Here is a 19,460-nt window from a genome sequence, read left to right on the forward strand (position 1 = left end):
AAAACTCAAATTTTTTTAAACAAAATTATATTTTGGTTTGTATTTAAAGCTAGGTATTATTCCATTTAGACATTTAATATTAACAAATGAATTCATAAAAACATAATAAACATTTAGATACAATATAATATATTATCCTTATTCCTAATGAGATTGTTTAGAACTTGTCGTGGGGACTATATTATATTATTAAGTGTAGTCATATTTGGGAACATTTAAAAAGAGCAAAATAGATAATACTGATCTAGTTAAATGAAATACATTAGATATTTGGTATGTTATCACATGTTGAATTTGTTTCATTAGAACGCTGTTACACCACAATATCTCTAACGAGGATTCCTTTTTATCGTTCATAATTTTCAAACGGTACTGTCTGTCCACAATCATATCACAAAGTCCTCGCACATATCATAATAATATGTTACATGACGACTTTTCATAGACTTTTCTTCCGTTCACTCGATGTATATGTCTTCCACTGGATACGCTGTCTCTATGTATTTCTGATAGAATCTTTGGAAAGCACGTCTAAGAAAACGAATAGGGTGTTATATTTCTATTATTTCTGAACGAATAAAATACATATGAAATCCTTTACCCGATCGCTTCCGCCACTGGTCTCGATGATTCGTTTGCTTTAAACACGTGACAAGCAAACCTCTGACATGTCGGATGTTTGGTAACGAACCCCATATATCGATTGTCATCTGGGTAGAACGCACAAAACGATACGTTCTTTAAAGAGTAAAAATAATCTTGACACGGTGTACTCGAATCTCTAGTCTGCTAAATTTAAAAGTATAATATATATATAGGTATAATATTTTAGATAAGTATTCAAAAATAAAATAATCGTTGATGCAAAAAATAGCACCACAGCAAATATAGGTAGGTAAGTATTCAAATATTCAATTTAATTTTTGGGTAGGCTATATTAAAATATAATATAGTAAAATTCAATCAAATAAATGCATGGATAAGAAATGTACGACTATGTAATATTATAGGTACGCCTTTGTATAACATAGATGTTTTCTATTTTAGGTGTAGGTACCTATCACCGTTACCTATTACTTAAAAGACAATAATTATTAATTACTTCGGTGTTGGGTATTTAAAATTAGTCCATGCAGTTTGTTGCGTGTGAACCTCTATGTACATAAGTAGTAACGTGCAAGGCTGGGCATTAACGAGTTAAAAATTAAAATGAAGTTAAAACGTTAAGTTAATTTTAATTAAGTTAATTAACTCGTTACTTTTTTTTTCAAATTAACTTTTAACTTAATAAGTTACTTTTTTTCAAGATTAACGTGTTAACTTAAATTTAATTTTATTCCAAAAATATCTAAATTAAGTTAATTTTCGTCCGAAGAATAACGCAAATTTTTTAATGTGTTTTTACTTTAATGTATCATTTTAAATTTACCCAGTAATTTTCTTGGACTTTAAGAAAAACTATCTAATAAACCATATACCTAATATGACTGGATTTTTTTTTTTTGCAAATTAGCAAATTTTAACTTTACACTAAGTTAAGTTACTTTTTTTTCAAAGTTAACTTTTAACTTAACGAGTAAACGAAAAAAAATACGAGTAACTTTTAAGTTTTAACTTAACTTAACTTAATTATTTTAAAATAACTTAACTTAACAAGTTAAAAAAAATCGTTAACTTGCCCAGCCTTGGTAACGTGTAAATAGTACACTAAACAGTGCATCACTTACCATCGTTGAAGATTTGGCACGATCGACCATTCGAAGTCCTTGGTCTGACACCTCAAGTATGCACGATTGTGGTTTGCAATTGGGTCGTTCAGTAATCTTACGTATGGCTTGACACAGCACAGAATTGCCTTTGTGCCACATTGTCTCCACCGAACCCATGTATCCCAAAAGAAATCGTTCTCGTTTTACCTTGGGCGTCGCAGAATCGAAATCCGTGTACTCAACGTCTACCGCGTACGCAGACGGAAACGCGCCTTGAGCTCCAGTGCGAAGGTTAACTCCTGAAAACACGTAAATGTGTATATACAATAGTAGGTACCTATTATGTTATTGTAGTGGCGTTAAAATTGGCATCAATATTCGAGTCGAAAGTAAACAGTAAATATACCTTCGCACCAACAGTCTTCGGCTTCCTTTTGCACGTAAATCGGATCACCGATATCCACTTCCATCTCGTCCCGGTGCCTAGGAACGAACTTGTACAGTCCTCTGTGCGTAGCCTCTAATAACTCTAATTGAGATAATGGAAGACCCGATGAACACGAAGACGCTGGAGTCGGAGTGTCTGCGCATAAATAATAGACTAATTAAGGTTTCATTCCAATAAGTCGCGAGCGCAATAATATATGTCATTAATTAGGGATCGTTACCGATTTGTTGTGGTGAACTAGATTTGGCTCTCTCGGGTGAATGAACTAATGATATACCCGAGTCTGGAGACCGACATTCAGAATCTCGCAGTCCTGATACAAACGATTTCCTTCTGTCCGGCGAAAATACTTCTCCTAATTCGTCAGCCAAACTTAACGCCGAACCAGCTTCGAATAGGTATTTATAAATTGTTCACATTAGTCAATTGATAATTTAATCGAATAACCAAATGCCCTTTCAATTGAAATCAATACATTATTAATTATTATTATTTATTATCAATACCTAATGTAGTTAGGTAATTCTAAACTTGTTTTTATCGTGCTATAAAAATTAAAATTTATAATCATTAAGAAATAAGAGGACGCCACACCCGCATCAAACCTACACTTTTTGTACCTACAGGCTACATTTTAAAATGATCATAACTTATACCTACTTAAAAATAATAATATCAATAAAATCCTCCGGGATGTCCTAGATAATAATCCTATCTTTAAATTTCATAATGAGTTAAAACACTCTAATTTTACAAATAACAGTATAATGGATTACCTATTATTAACGTAAACTTTGCTATATGTTGTAGGTTTGGAAGACGTAGACAACACATGCAGGTGTGGCGTCCTCTTAATAGTTTTATTATATTATTAAAGTTTGAAAAACTATGTTGTATTTGTGTATTGATGACTTATTGTTTCCTTAAATATGACATTTGGTTGCAATCAGAAATAAAAACAAATATTACTTTTATTTTTTGGTAATTCGGGTAATTTTCTCCTTCTTTTTTCATGCCTCAAGCGCACAATATGACTGTAATGTGCAGATATTAATGTTAACCTTAAGTATTTATGTATATTTACCTATTTATACACTTAAAGACTAAAGTCTTAATACAATGTCTTACTTGTTCTTTGGCTCATTTTGATCGTCGTCTGAAATGGAAAAGACATTGAAAGCATTATTGGTGTTAATATTTTTGTTGATTGTAGCTTCAGTCGATGACTCTTCATCTGATAATACATCGTGAACTAAACTAAACAGTTAAATATCATTATAAGTGGTAAAATAGACTATACAATATATTTTAATTTTAAAATAATTTATTCTAAATAAGCAGTAGGTGCCTACTAATAATAACCAATAGGTACCCGCTTTGTTGTCTTTGTTGTCTCCGTCTTACAAGTGCGTAACATTGTAAATTTTACGCTCAGGAGATCACGCGTCTCACAAAAGATAATCTCAATTAGTTTAAAAATTAGAGTAAATTGACTTGTTATAAAATGTAGAGGTAAGATTATTATTTAGGGCATCTCATATAGGCTTTTTATTACATTTTAATTTTATAAAGTGAGTTATAAGTATTTTAAGATGTACAAAAAAATTACTATTTTAAAATAGGTACTCATAATTCGCTCTAAAATTAAAATATAATACAAATTAAAAACCTTATGATATATCCTAGATAATAATCTTACCTTTACATTTTATAAGAGGTCAATTCACTCTTATGTTTAAACTAGGTATAACAAGAATAGATAACTAACGTGATCTGCTGAGCGTAAAATTTGTTATGTTACGCACTTTGTAAGACGGAGACAACAAATGTCCGTGTAACGTCTCCTTAACTAAATTATCTGTGTTAAAAGTTTATACGACGGTTTTTGAAAATCTTATATTAAAATTTTAACAACACAAAATTGGTTCTACTGAACGTAAATTTGGTATGTTATACGTTTCTAAGACGGAGAAAACATAATATTATTCAGGTTTATGTTATATTAACACATTTTTTAAGAATGAAAATTTGATTTAGTCACATTGATCGTTAATAGTACTTGGATTAAGTATTTACTATTTTTATACAATATTATGTATTATAGTATTTATTAATATAATACCTTTTTTTTTCTCGAAATTCGTTTTTTAGGCCATCTGTTACATAATGGGACAATAAGCTTAAGCCTTAAGATGGTAATAAATAAAATAACAAAATAATAAAATACGAAATAGAATAACTACGGATTGAAGAAGCCTCCCAGGGAAAGAACTTAATAGTGGAATAGAATAATAATATTTTAAAATAATAAAAATGCAAACTAATGGGTGTAACTGAAATATTGAATTTGTGAACTATTTATATATACGCATAAAAAAATACATATTTATTAAAATGGTTTAGGTATTATAAATTAATTCGATAACTGTATACAATTTACTTAATAAAGAAATATCTATATGGAAATTAGAAATAATCCCCCCCCCCCCTAAAAAAAAATGGTAGTTCCTGTAATGTTTTATAGATTTATGATTTTAAAAATATCCATAATATTATAAGAGTAGATTTAATATTTATATGTGTAATAAATTCAATTATTTTTAATTTTTCTAGACAGTTTAGAAATGGTCAGAAAATTAAATTATTAAAGGTAGGTACCTAGTACCTAGTTATTACTAATACCTAGTTATTACCTACCAGTATTATACCGTACTACTTAATGAGTTGTCTAGTTATAGCTACTATACCTGGTGATTCATTTAACGTAGAATACTCATTTATTTTAATTTTAATATTTTTACATAATTTAAATTGTTTGTGAACATTTTGGCTTGTTGAATAGGAATTAAGATGAGTACAATTTTAAAATAGTAATTAAATAAAATTTGCGTTTATTTTATACGTATTATAAGTTTCAAGACCTTGGATGTTAAATAATATAATGGATAAGTTTAGTATCGAGCGTGTTGTATCTACTGTCTAGCCACCTTTAAAAAGTGTTGGTATATACTTTTTAGTATTTGACAATTAAAACTATAAACATGTGAGTTGTAGGTAGGTGGGTAAAGATATTATATCAAATCTTTTATCTTTATATACTTATCTAAATGCATAATATACAACTTATGAAATAATATATTTTTTATATTAATATGACTTATATAATTTTTAACATCTGAGTTGATTTTTTATGTTAAAACAAAGATTTTATTTACATTTCTTCAAGACTTCTAAAGTCAAGCAAATTTAATTGCTGCTTGTCTTCAGAATATTTATCGTATGTAATATAATATATTAGGTACTCAAGTTCACACATATACGTCCTTGTAGCATACAACAGTAAGTTATCATCAATACTAATAACTTCCTCATTAATTTATGGCACCTATTTTGTTGTTTACGTTTAATATTATGTTTAAAAATAATAAATATTAATAAGTATATCTGTAGGAAAATAGGATTTTCAATTATCTTGACCTTCAAAAATGTATTCTGTTCTCTGCATATATACCTACATCGATAATTATATTATATAGGTAGTTCGTCTTTTGCTACCAAGTTAATGTAATCGAATTATTCATTATTAACATACTTACACACATTTTACAGCCAAGTGAGATAACACGCTGATTCTGCGCATCCCTACTAGACACCCTGCTGTCGTGACCGGTTCTACTTTAGGCTTTGGCAGAGTTTCGCGCAAGGATGATAAACCGCAGTCGGGCCACCGCATATTCTCTCGCTGGATAGAGTATACTTATTTTTTCGTCTTAATTGTACATAATTAATAGGCACACAAGCCCAATTGCCTACGATACGAACATTTTTTTATAACTATGTTTTTAAAGTTAAGATATTTTTGTTTTTTTCAAGGAATTATTAAAAATTAGTGGATTAAATTATCCAAATTTTAAAAATGCTTTTATAGCACAGATGATATATATATATATACCTATATTTGTATTCTCCTCAATAAACTGTGAAAAATGGGTGATTTACAAGAATTCCAAGACCCTTTGGTTTTGGTAATCGCGAAAATGTTTTTGTAAAAATAAACATTTATAATGTATACCAGCGCCACATTCAGAGCCTTAAGGTACTTGATATATTTTCGTTTGTCTGCGTAGCGTTGCTACGCTATCCGTGCATTTGTTGTCTCCGTCTTACACACGTACAATATAGCAAATTCACGTTCACTGGTTTCAATAGTATGCTGTTCATTTTCTTACCTAAAAGTTTGATTATAGTTCAATTTACTCTTATATCAAAACTAACAGCGCACTGAAGAAACTAGTGAATGAAAATTTTAAAGTTTGTAAGAGGGATACAACAAACGCATGGCAGTGGCGTGTTTATGGGGTGGGCCCAGTAAGCATGTTACAAGTGAAAGATTTCATAATTCTGCAATTTTATCAATATATAGGGAACTGAATGGACAATTAATACAAGATCCAACATCAGTCATAGATGAATTTTCCACGAGCAAAAACCGTAGATTATCGTTTTCTTTATAATTATACCAAACATTAAAAATATTTATTTGATTTTTAATTTGTAAAATGTGTATGTTTTAATATGTATTATTAATACTAAAAGTATACATTTTTATTTGTGTTTTTCAAAATATTTGAATATTTAAAGTTTATGTCTTAATAAAAGGTAAGATACCATTGGTAATAAAAATATTAAAATTAGTCATTTAGAATAAAAATACTAAAACGTATAAATAGATCAAATTATAGTATGAGAAGGGGGTAAAACCATTCTGAACTTAATTTTTGTGGCCCATCCACAAAAAAAGTTCTGGACACGCCACTGACGCATGAGTAGCGATGTATAGCGTAGGTTATACCTACCTAACTCGTTGGTGTTTTTTGTTGCAGATATCAAGTTTTAGTAAAATAATATGTGTGTCACATCATAATATGTTGTTAAAATGCGTAAATATATATTGTGTAGATGAATATTAAATATTTAGGCCTTCTTAAGAAAAAAGTGGAGTGGGTGGGATTATACTCTTAAGACACTCGCGTAAATATGAGCAAATAATAAACTGTCTGTAGTCGGATAGGTTACGGTGGGATGGAATCCATCTACTTTTTATAATTTAAATTTTTCATCCCTCCACTTATTTAATCGAAAGTAATACATCCTCCTTATTATTATTTACAAATATTATCGATTTATATTGGTGTTTTTCATACCATTTGGAATTTTAGATTCAGAGCGGAACGAGGAAGCTATTGGTTGTACAATGGTGTTTTTTTTTATACCCTGTATACAAAATTTCTACCAGAAGAAGTGCTTCGATTTCAACATATTGTACCTTATTTTTTAGAAAATTGGATCAATATAGAACTTTAGAGAGGTCATTTTTAGATTTTCTTAATGGTTATTTAATGCCATGGGAAAAACCACCGAAAAATTACGAAAAAACGCTAAAAATGGGATTTTAATTATTTCTCACGCTTTATTTATCACCATTGAAACGAATAAAAAGTTATAATATTAATTCAAATTACATGATAAAAAAAATAATAACAATTTAAATATCCAGACTGACAAACCGTCTCCGCTCAGAATCGTTTTTCTTATACAATGATATTATATCATTGAATTCGAGTCTAATACAATCCATTATACAATTACCCACTTGTAATCTACTGTACAGCAGAGCGACATCTACTTACCTGCTTTTTAATATTATTTATTTTTACAATGGGTTTTTTTAAAATTAGTTTTACAATAATTTAATGAACAATGATGTTTATTAATATTATAAATATTATTATTTATTACTTTTTTGATAAGAAACAAGTACCTCTTGTTTAAATTTGTTTACTCGTTTAAATTGGCCATAATATGACAAAATCTAATAAATCTAAACGTAATTTTTACAATTTATTGTGTCATGATAAGAAGATAATATTTTGATTAATTTTACAAATGTTAATAAATACAATTTGTATTTAAAAAAAGTATAGCTTTTTTATTTTTTGTATAATGCATATTGTTATTATTTATAAGTTGTATACATAAATGCTTTAAGCATAATTTATATGTAATATTTATTATGTTTTAAATTCAAAACATATTTAATTGTAATTTGCAAGTAGGTACTTGGGTAGTTATACATGTGAAAATAAGAGACCAAACTAAAAAAAACATAAATGTATAACTACGTAAAATTGAATTTTTAAAAAGGTCTTAAGTACTAGTGTTGAATATTTTTTAATTTTTAAACGACAGAATAGGTACCTCCATTTTTAATTTCCTGAGAGTTTCAATATATAGAAATAATAGAGCATATTAGTAATAGTTACCTAAGTATTTAAAGTTTTAATGGGTCGATATAGCGGACGGTAATTGGACCAACAATTTGTGGCGTACGCATATCATATATGCGTGCCATTCCACTCCGACTCCGCTCATCTATAGTCATCTGAGTATACTTTATATCCTAATAACTTATTATAACGTACTAATCGTAAGAAATTCGATTTTTATATATGGAAATCATTAAAAAAATATTCTGCTTTTAAATATGAAATGAATTAATTAAAACCGTTTTCTGTCATTCAGAAAAGTAAAAATAGTAAATTATATTATACATATTCTTTAAATAATACCTATTGTTTTGTAATGACTTCTCGTCATTGTCGATTTAAAATGAAATATATTTTTATACTTGTTGATCTATACATTCTCTCAAAAAATATTGTTATCATGAGTAAAAACTATCTACAAAATTATTAACAATATACAGTCCAAACTCCAAACCCTCAACAAATTTACCAATGCAAACATTTTTATTAATACTTACATACCAACTTAGTTATATTATATTACAATAAATATAATAAAACATAAATTGAATTATAAATATTAATACTATTTTATACTATAATATTATTATTTATTATATGTAACATTGTAACCTAATTCAATAATTAGTACTTCTAGATAATATTTTTCTTTTCCAGTGAAGACGTTATTAATTATTAATTATTATATCAATATAGCCATATAGGTACTATTATAGCCTCTCCAATTTTCTCAGACAATCTGCTAGCAAATGTATGCCTGATTTTATTTGTAGGTACCTATATAGTCATATAAATAAAAGTTATAAGATTAAAGTTGCAAGTAAAATTGTATTTAATAATCAGTAATCGAAATTGATTTTGTATAAATATATGGTTCTATAATAAAAACAAGTAATAGGAAAACTAACTTAAAAATATTATTTACAGGGATTAAATTCCAGTAAACCCTACCCTATACCGTCTATGAATACAAATAGTGCGACCGTATCAATATTAGACCATGGTTAGGTTGTGCACACGCCTAGTGCTGAACCTTGTGCTGCCCTAATTTTTTACCGAATTTTTTTCTTCTCTTCAAAAACTAAAATGTATTAAATACAAAATAAATAGATTTAAATCAAATGAATCAATTTATTGTAATTATAGATTTGGAACAAAATTATCAGCAAGTTGTACCTACCTATGTAAAGACGATTTAAATTTTTTTATTTTTCAACAGGTGTAATAAATGTATGTTAATAATTTAAAAAAGAATTAAAACTTATAGGTTAGATATCTATTATTAATGTAGAATAATCATATATTAAGATAATTGTACTATAGTATATTATGTACCTACAGGTATAATTCATTTTGATACAATGAAATTTCTGTAACTCTGTGTTTAAAAAATGGAAACAAAATTTTAAATTGTGTTTACAATATTTGTAATATATATTTCTGAAAACAATTTGAGAGGGGGAGGGGTCATACGTGTTTCACCAATAGATCACCTAACTCCAGTAGCTCAACCAAGATTTATTCAAGAGGGGGGGGGGGGGTCCAAAAAAAGTAATTAAACTACTGTTTGTCTGTCCTTTTCCTGAGTATATACAAACATTTCATTTCTTAATAAACTCAATTTGCCGGGATTAAGAAAAATAAAAAAAAAGGCGGACAAGTGGATGTCGCTCTGCTGTATAGTAGGTTACAAGTGGGTCACTGTATAATGGATGGTATTAAATTTGAATTCAATGATATAATATTATTATTGTATAAGAAAAACGATTCTGAGCGGAGACTGAATCTAGGTATAAGATATATTATATACTTATATCTATGGTATTAAAAAAAAAATTGACCTATAATAAATTCCAAATTAATCATATCACAATATCGGATATCCATTAGGTTCCTATACTTATAACGCGTTATACATCATCAACAACAAACCGTGATACTATCATAGATATAAAATAGTATACTTTAGAAGTTTCAAGTACCCACGAATAATATTATACAATCACAATAAAATAACTAAAATAGTTATTCTAGGTTTTTTAATATGTTATTTCGTCCAAATTTGAACTTAAAATGAGTATAAAAATAAACTGTGCTTATGTATTTTTCTGATTTTTTAGTAACAGAATTAACTACTTACGTGAAATCTTGTTTTAAATTTTCAATCCTTAGATATAAAAGTTGAACATTTTATAAATTTTTAACTACAAAATAATTATTCAATTTTAAATTTGATAAATTTTGTCAATTTTTGAACTTTAAATGCTAATAAAAAAAAACTGTGACTAAGGATTTTTAATATTTTTCAAATGTCATTGTAACAATATAGTAGGAGCCTTGTATTAAATTTTCAAGTATTTTTACTCAAAAAATAAAGTTTTATTGACATTCATAGAAAAAAAACTTAATATATTGGTCTATATTGGAAACTGAAAATGTCCCTAAATAGTTCAAAACAAATCAAAATATTTAAAAAAATTTATCATGTATAGAAAATGGAAATATAAACAACCACTGAAAATTTCATGTATATACGGCCATATGTTTTAAAGTTACACCTAAAACCAAAATCAATTTTCTCGAAAACAGATTTTGCTTAAAAATTCCCGTTTTTCCTTAATTTTTCTTTTGTTTTTCACGGTGCTTTTGAAAACTACTGGAAAAATTTTACTTTTAACCCTCCAAAGTACCAACTATATTCACTTTCCTATCAGAAAAGACTGTTGAAGAAAATCGAAGCACTTTTACTGTCCTAAATGGTGATGACATACACAAAAAAAAAATAACACATCGTTGTAAAATCAATACATTCATCGTTTCACTTAGAATCTAAAAAACACACAATTATATTATTTACATTTTTAAATTTATATTTACAATGTATGTCAATTAATTATTATCGGATTCGACGTGTTATCAACAAAATACCTAATGTCCAAATCTAATCTAATAATCAATAATTAATAATCAAATTAATCAATACATTTCAATGAACATTTCACAGAAACTTTTGAAAATAAAAATAAAACTATGACATAAGCCAAGGGGGGGGGGGGGTCCGGGACCTGTGGTCCACCCCCCTGGGTTCGCCACTGCCCAACTATTCTATGAACAACGGGCGTCGTGTTCCATAATATATTAAAAAACAATTCTCATCAAACGACTAGCTTGCCACGGTCTATGGCCCACGGTACTGTTAACTATTAATCGCGGTTAACTTTATTTTTAGATAACCGTACTTTTAACGTAGGTAAATGGTCGTTAGATAATCTGTATCAGTTGCGTCATTTTTTTTGTGTAAATAGGGGTGCTGAAATATGTAAGCAAGCCAATATTTTTCATCGTCTGACCATTTTTTCTTAATCATAGTGAATACAATATATATTTTATGTATGTAACTATGGCGCATGGGGTAGAATGAGAGTTAGGTATATATTTTATAGTTTAATGAATTAAAAATAATTGAAAAGTTGGATGTTGGAAAATGATTTTGTCATACATATACGATATACTTGATACTTCTAAATGTTATAACCTTTCCATAATATTATATACCTATAGGCTATAATAAATATATATTGTCTCTTTAATCTGTATTCATATCATATTATACCTACGCATTATGGTTTTAATAATAGTATATTTTAAATTGTATAGCAAGTCAATAAGAAACACACAAAAGTAGTGGTGTCGAAGTACACCAGCCACCATCTAGTGGCGTCCCTGATCCATCTCTAAAAAATAAGCTACATAAGTCTAAAAAGGTAATATAGTTGTACGATATTACGTATTATATTTATATTTATATAACATATTAGCCTATAAGTACCTACCTAACTAGTATCACTGTATCAGACCACTAAACTAATTAAATATTAAGGATTTGTCCAATGAAGGTATTAGGCATTTATCATTATCAATCTACTTATATATTTGGGTGGGCTGTTGGGCTTAGCGAACCTATAATAGTTAACCTCCCAACCCAGCTTTCACCCCCCTCCCACCACTACCAACCGCCACCAAGAGTAAGCAACTGGCTCCGCGAGTACTATAATCTGTGACATATAGTCACGGCCCATGTGCACGGGATTCTCACAGATATGTACGTAGGTACCTTAAATACAATGTATTAAATATTATATATTTATTATTTATATATTATTTATATATAACTATATATTTAAAGAAAAACGGTGCCGTTTTAACTTACGTATAGGTCTGCGCGGACGCCCTCAGGTGTTGAGGTAGCGATTCGAATATTTGCCTGAATTCTTCAAACTCGGAATCAGCCATTGTTTCTGCGTACAATATACATGCGTATGTATTACACAGCGGTCGCTGTCGGTTTCTGTGTCTTAGAGGGATTATTATATTATTATAATAACACATACACAATATTTATTATCTCATCGGGGACATCGAAAAAACTGCCGACTTTCTCCGGACGCGCATTCGCATTGACACACACGAACGACCGCCCTGCAAGTTGTACGGTATTGATTATTGTCGTTTCCACCCTGTGCCTTATTATTGCATTACTATCGCGCGCACTCCGTAGACCTTCCGGTTGGTCGTGCATAATATTCGAGAAGTATTTTATATTTTTATTATAAACCATGCTTCTTTACGGTAACGTTTTATTTTCGAGGTAATTATTATTAATATTTTATATCACACATATTTTATACCTACCAGTTTACGCGCGGTTTCGTCAATATTGGTTTTTTTATTTCTCCACCGTTTGAGAACCAATTGTGCAATGACGCGCATTTTGAGAACCGACGACGACAACAACAACACTACTTGCCGTTATCACACACATCCCGCGTGTTACGCCGAAAAGGCGAAAAGAGTGATAACCTGACCGTGATTATTTGCCGCGGCTGCCACCGGTACGACGACGTTACGCTCACGCGTAAAGCTATTAATTCGGCAGCGTCGATTGCGGTTTTTTTTGTTTCGGTCCCGAATCGATTTCATACGCGATGAACACGAAAAGTTACATCTTAGACAACGGTGCATACACGGCCAAAGTTGGTCACACGGACGATGAGACGCCCAAGTAAGTCACTATGTGAACGATCGCGTTGACATTGTTTAATGTAGGTACCTACCTGTTAGCAATATGCCTAATTAATATTACTGTTTTCAGGATTATACCCAATTATATTATGAAGGCCAAGAGTGAACGGCGAAGAACATTCATCGGTGATCAGCTTTCAGAGTGCCGAGACAAATCGGGACTGTACTTCATGTTGGGCTTTCAAAAGGTATTTCCGGAAATGGCAGTCGTAGTTTTTGGTGAATGTTTAAATACTTGCTATAGTAATTATGCATTCAAATGTATTTAGTACACATCTTCTATTTTGATAGTAATTTTAGTTACTTCACTTCTAGGGTTATTTGTTGAACTGGGATATTCAGAAAACAGTATGGGATTACATATTCAGTAAAGATTGTTGCAAAGCCAACTTTTTAGAAATGCCACTAATTGTGACTGAACCATACTTCAATTTTAGTTCTATTCAAGAAGGAATGACAGAAATGTTTTTTGAAGAATATGAGTTCCAAGCTTTATTGCGAACTAATGGTAAATAAACTCCTTAATTCTACTAATTTTGCATAAGTGTAAGTTAAAAATGTTTTTTTTAGCTGGAAATCTATCTTGTTACCATTATCACCACGATAAACCATCCACCAAATGTTGTTTGGTTGTCGAAACCGGCTATAGTTTTACACATATTGTTCCTTACATTTTACAAAAAAAATTCAAGCCTGGAATGTTACGTATCAATGTCGGTGGCAAAATTCTTACTAATCATTTGAAAGAAGTGATATCATACCGACAGTTACACGTTATGGAAGAAACATACGTTATGAATCAATGCAAGGAAGACTTGTGTTTTATGTCTACAGATTTTGATCGAGATCATAAAATTGCAAAAATGAAATGGCCTAAAAATACTATTGTCAGAGACTATGTTCTACCTGATTACACAACTGTGAATAGAGGAATTATAAGAACATTAGACGAGACCTCTGTGAGCAGAACTATAGATAAAGATCAAGTAAGTAGAAAATACGATGCCCTTTTTTCAGGTAAGTATTATGTATAATATTATTAATTGTTGCCATTTTCAACATTAGCAAGTTTTACGAATGAACAATGAACGTTTTACCATACCAGAAATCTTATTTTATCCAAATGATATTGGGATACCACAAATGGGTATATCAGAAGCAATCATTCTCAGTATAAATTTGTGTCCAGAAGAGACTAGACCTCATTTATATAACAACATTATTGTAACCGGTGGTAACGGTTGTTTTCCTGGTTTTGAAGAGCGTCTTACTAAAGAAGTGCGGGCTCTTGCTCCTGATGAATTTGATGTTTCAGTAACTGTACCTGAAAAGTAAACAAAATTATAAATTTAACAAAAATAAAATGTATTAATTCTTTTTAAATTTTCAGTCCCATTACATATGCTTGGCATGGAGGAAATTTACTAAGTAAAGATCCAGACTTTTTTTCGCTTGTGGTGACTAAAGAAGAATACGATGAAGAAGGATTTTCTGCATGCCATCGATTTGATGTTTAAAGACAATAAGACTGAAAAAATAAAACATAAGTTATTATTTATTAATTATTACATATAAATATTGTAAATTTGGTTTAACTTCTATGAAACAAAGTGTATGAAAATACCAATAAAATTATATTTTATGAATTTAAAAATAAAACTTTTTAGATGGTGAATTACTTTTTGACTAGGATATGTATTTATATGCTATTTTAATAGAATATCATGTCTATTATCTATTTCTCAAAAAATTTTTATAATATTTGATATTTATTTAATTTTTTTTATAAAAAGTATGTATGATAGATAAAACTGTGATTGTTTTATCATTAATCAATTGTTTTAAAATTGATTAAATATTACGTAATTAGTATTATGTAAAATAAAAATATTTTTGTACACAATATATTTGCTTTTTTCTTCTATTGATTAGTTTTGCGGATGTTTTACGTATAAACTATAATGTCTACTATGGTATTCTATGGAGTATTGGAAATATCAATTTATTTAACTTTCCAGATAATTGATATAATATGTTGTTTTGAAAATAAAATATTCAGAATGAAACAATAATTGTATTAAAAAAATCTTATTTTAACATAATATTATGCCATGTTTGTATTCATTGTACCAATCTTTTATCAAGCCTTAGTTTAATCATAATTTTTAGTATTTTAGTATTATTTATTACCCATAGAAAAAAAAAAATATATGTATAAAATTGGCTAATATTCTTCATTGACAACTCAACTAATTATTATTTACCATGTTTTTGTAACCTTTGTACAATATTTCCAGTCACTAAAACTATACAAGCTGTGAGCTATCTATCTATATTATTTAATATGATCATTACTAATAAATAATAATACCTAGGAAATCACTTTTTTTTCAAATTGAAATATTTTTAAAATTACAAAAAATATACATTAATGCCACCATTTTGTTGAAATTTGAATCCATTTCTTTTTATTTTAGTATAACTTGAAATAAAAATACTACACTAAATGCTCTAAATGTATTTTTCAGTTTTCTCATAGAACAAAAATTTGTTACAGACTTGTTAAAATGGAACCAAAGCGATCCAGACTGCCGATGACTTGGACTTTAAGACCAGTGCTGCCGGAGAATGTAACAACTGATAGTATCACCACAGTGAATGTGTTTGTAGACAGTATTATTAATCAAACCTCAACCAGCAAAATTGTTAAGAATCTTGGACAATTGTCTGTGATAAATTCTTTGACTCATCTTAAACGCGTTAAAAATCAAAAGATCATACTAATGTTAGCCAACGATTTGGATCCAGACGAGTGTGTGGCAGAGTTGGAAGGCAAAGGATTTAACTTTGCTGGCCTATCAGGTCGACCTGAGATCATTCCAGTCCCGGCTTACATGCCAAAAACATGTAGCCAGAACCTAGAAGCTCGTAAGCTGTGGCCATGCAACTTTCATCCAGACAAACGACTAGAGTCAATATTGCGTGGTGATTTTTTTAACCAACTTGAACTTGCCACTATTGATGGATACATGAGGACGGCGTTGGCATGTGCGACTGGTGGAGTAGGTGCTGTGGTGGTCGATCCTTTGAACGATTTGATTATAGCGCAAAGTGGTGATTTCCGTACCGAACACCCTGCAAAGCATGCAATTATGTGTGTGGTAGATAAAGTGGCCAAGGCTCAAGGAGGTGGAGCGTGGAACTCCTCGTCTACCCTAGCTAAAACATCTAGGGTCACTTATGACAAAACTGGGCCATATTTATGTACAGGATACGATGTGTATGTTACCAAAGAACCATGTGTGATGTGTGCTATGGCATTGGTGCACAGCAGAGCGAGAAGAGTTTTCTATGGATTTGAGGATGCCAGCGGGCCCGGAGGCTTGGGTGGATCAGTCAGCATACATCTCCTTAAAGGAATAAACCATCGATTTGAGGTTTTTGCCGGTGTTTTAGAAGAAGAATGCAGAACTGCAGCATTGGTTTTGCATACTAACAATATTGTTCAGAACATAACACACACTGAGTAAATTGTTGAATACTAAAATCTACATAATATAATAAATATAATAAATTGGCACATAATATGTATTATGTTTAAATGGTTGTCTTAAATATTGTTAATTGTTAGCATTTATTACCAATGTATTTAGTTTGTAGGTACCTAACTACCAATCCAATATCCAATTTAATGACAAATTAAAATCTATACAACTAGGTATATCATAATATCCGGTATCTATAGCTATACTACTGCATTACATTGATCAATTTATTTGATGTTTAAATTTCTAAGTAAAAAAAAAAATTTAATAAACTTTTAAACCTCTTTTGATAGGTACCTAATTATAATAAATAAATATCTACCTACCTAAATCAACTATATGTTACCACAGCACGGGCAAAGGTGGGCATTAACTAGTTAGTTTATTTTCTAATCAACTTATGAACTTAACTAGTTTAATTTACAGTTGAAATAACTTAGCTTTTCTCAGTTAATTTTAAAAAAAATCCATCAAGTTAAAAATATTTTGAAAATTTTCGCTTATACGTAAATATTACTATAAAAATATTACTATATCAGTATAAAATAAAAATAATCCAATACAAAAACACAAACATTTCTGTTCTATTTCTTGATGACATAATTGTGTGTATATTAAATATTAATCTATTTTATTAAGTTGTAAATTATATATTATGCGAGTTGCAATTATAAATGTTTTTCATAAAATTAATAATTTTAAATTACAAATTGACAATTGACAATTGTTATATTTTAATGTTATATAACTTATAATATGCATGATCATGATAATTTCTGTACCATGTGCTGTTGCCTGTACTCTGTCGTAGGCTGTAGGTGTGCAAAAATGTTTACAACATTAATTAAATATTTAATGATAATAATATGTAGGTATATTGAATAATTTTGGAGTTCAAATCTGTATAGGTATGGCAATATGGCATTAGCCCTGTGTTGACACCAAATAATTTAATATATAAGTATTATTATTCGTGGTTGACCCATAGTATGTTAAAGCACAGAACAATGGTTAAAGATTATAATATCAGCAGGGTACAGAGAGAAAATACCACAGACCTAGTTACCTGAAGTAATGTCGACGTGTCGTGGCCTCTGCCTAGGCTGACCAAGTACGTTTTAATGAGATCTAGGGATGGCAACGATATATCGATATTTTTATATCGTCGGTCGGCTTCAGTAGATATCGAATATCGATATAATGTCATGATTTTATCGATATATCGCAATTTGCAGATATGAAAATGAAAAAAAAAAATTTTTAATTATTTTTCAAAAATGACAATACTACTTTACGAGTAGAAACTTTTATAATAATATGGTTCTAATCAAAAATTGTATTATTACAATATCTTATACTATAACAACTTCCTTATTTGAAATTATATTTTTTTCGGTTTTTTTAGGTTTTATCACGATCTATCTATTGTATATAAGACTGAGTTCTATTAATGATGTACATACTATATCATATCATATCATATTATATAAACCCCCAGAAAAGTCTTGAAAAAAAAGTCTGGCTTAAAAAAGTTCGAGATTTGAATTTAAAATGAAAAATATATCGACTAAAATATAAACGACTCTCTCAGCTTATATTTATGAGTTCGTTAACTGAAGATGAATGGCTTACAGTCTAATATTTATGATACATATTAGTAATTAAATAATTTTTTTTTTTTATTAGACATAAAAGACCGCGGTAGCTTTGGCCATTGGTCTGACAGTAAATTACATAATTATGACATATTTACAGAACATATTTACAAAACATATACATATTAATACAAGTTAAATTTCCTTATATAATGTAGATTTTTTTATAAAAATAAATAATTTTTGCATTGCGGTAGCTTCAGGACTGAGGATTTCGTGTAGGTGGGTGGTTCCGAGGGTTTCAATACGATCTTGTTGGTTATTTCTGCACTCGGTGAAGATATGTTTGATCGTGAGTTGGACACCACAGGTGGTGCAGTTGGGTGCATCCTCTTTTGTCATAAGGTGTCGGTGGGTACATGAAGTATGACCTATGTCCTATACTTAGGCTGTTTATAATTGTTTCTAGTCTTCTAGAACATCCGGGAGGGGGAGGCCATGGGATTATTGATTTTTTAATTTCGTTGAGTTTGGTTTGTTTGATTTGACCAATATTGTTGCCACCTTTCAATTGTGTGATTTTTTATATATTTTCTTGCGTCGGTATAGGAGAAATCTGATATAGTGATAGCTTTAGGTGACATGTGCGAGAGTTTGGCGACCTCGTCGGCTTTTTCATTGCCTGTTATATTGCTATGTCCAGGAATCCACATGAAAGATATGTGTTTGCCGGGAGACTGTACAATGTGACAGGG

At 29.6% G+C, this 19,460-nt stretch overlaps 3 protein-coding genes across 5 annotated transcripts in view; 2 read left to right on the top strand and 1 right to left on the bottom strand.

Moving 5' to 3' along the window:
• The window catches only part of LOC103311887 (probable inactive tRNA-specific adenosine deaminase-like protein 3), a 37,259-nt gene extending 20,092 nt beyond the window's left edge, over positions 1-17,167 (top strand). Inside the window, exons 1-2 of one of the 2 annotated variants that reach the window (XM_029490428.1) lie at positions 11,583-12,247; positions 16,123-17,167. In XM_029490428.1, the coding sequence (XP_029346288.1) occupies positions 16,133-17,095 (963 nt within the window). In that variant the 5' untranslated portion in view covers positions 11,583-12,247; positions 16,123-16,132 and the 3' untranslated portion in view covers positions 17,096-17,167. Of the gene's footprint in view, positions 1-11,582; positions 12,248-16,122 lie in introns of those variants that run through there. The other variant, XM_029490429.1, reaches the window with a different exon arrangement.
• Positions 15-12,986, bottom strand: LOC100165593 (JNK-interacting protein 1). Of its 2 annotated transcripts, none has more exons than XM_008191707.3 (8): positions 12,694-12,986; positions 3,286-3,414; positions 3,127-3,191; positions 2,378-2,545; positions 2,116-2,292; positions 1,728-2,008; positions 602-786; positions 15-531 (listed from the first exon to the last, which is right to left on the bottom strand). In XM_008191707.3, exons 1-8 carry the CDS (start codon positions 12,870-12,872, stop codon positions 459-461), a joined length of 1,257 nt encoding a protein of 418 aa, XP_008189929.1. In that variant the 5' UTR covers positions 12,873-12,986; the 3' UTR covers positions 15-458. The 2 variants fall into 2 exon arrangements, with proteins under 2 accessions (XP_008189929.1, XP_001952072.2); XM_001952037.5 differs by having other exon boundaries at positions 602-789.
• Positions 13,160-15,257, top strand: LOC100167624 (actin-related protein 6). Its single transcript, XM_001952031.5, has 6 exons — positions 13,160-13,545; positions 13,636-13,753; positions 13,881-14,073; positions 14,136-14,551; positions 14,631-14,896; positions 14,956-15,257. The coding sequence occupies exons 1-6, from the start codon at positions 13,469-13,471 to the stop codon at positions 15,080-15,082; spliced, it is 1,197 nt and encodes a 398-aa protein (XP_001952066.1). The 5' UTR covers positions 13,160-13,468; the 3' UTR covers positions 15,083-15,257.
• Positions 17,168-19,460: the final 2,293 nt, after the last annotated feature.

This window comes from Acyrthosiphon pisum, chromosome A2, assembly GCF_005508785.2.
Source record: "Acyrthosiphon pisum isolate AL4f chromosome A2, pea_aphid_22Mar2018_4r6ur, whole genome shotgun sequence".
NCBI classification, from domain to species: domain Eukaryota; kingdom Metazoa; phylum Arthropoda; class Insecta; order Hemiptera; family Aphididae; genus Acyrthosiphon; species Acyrthosiphon pisum.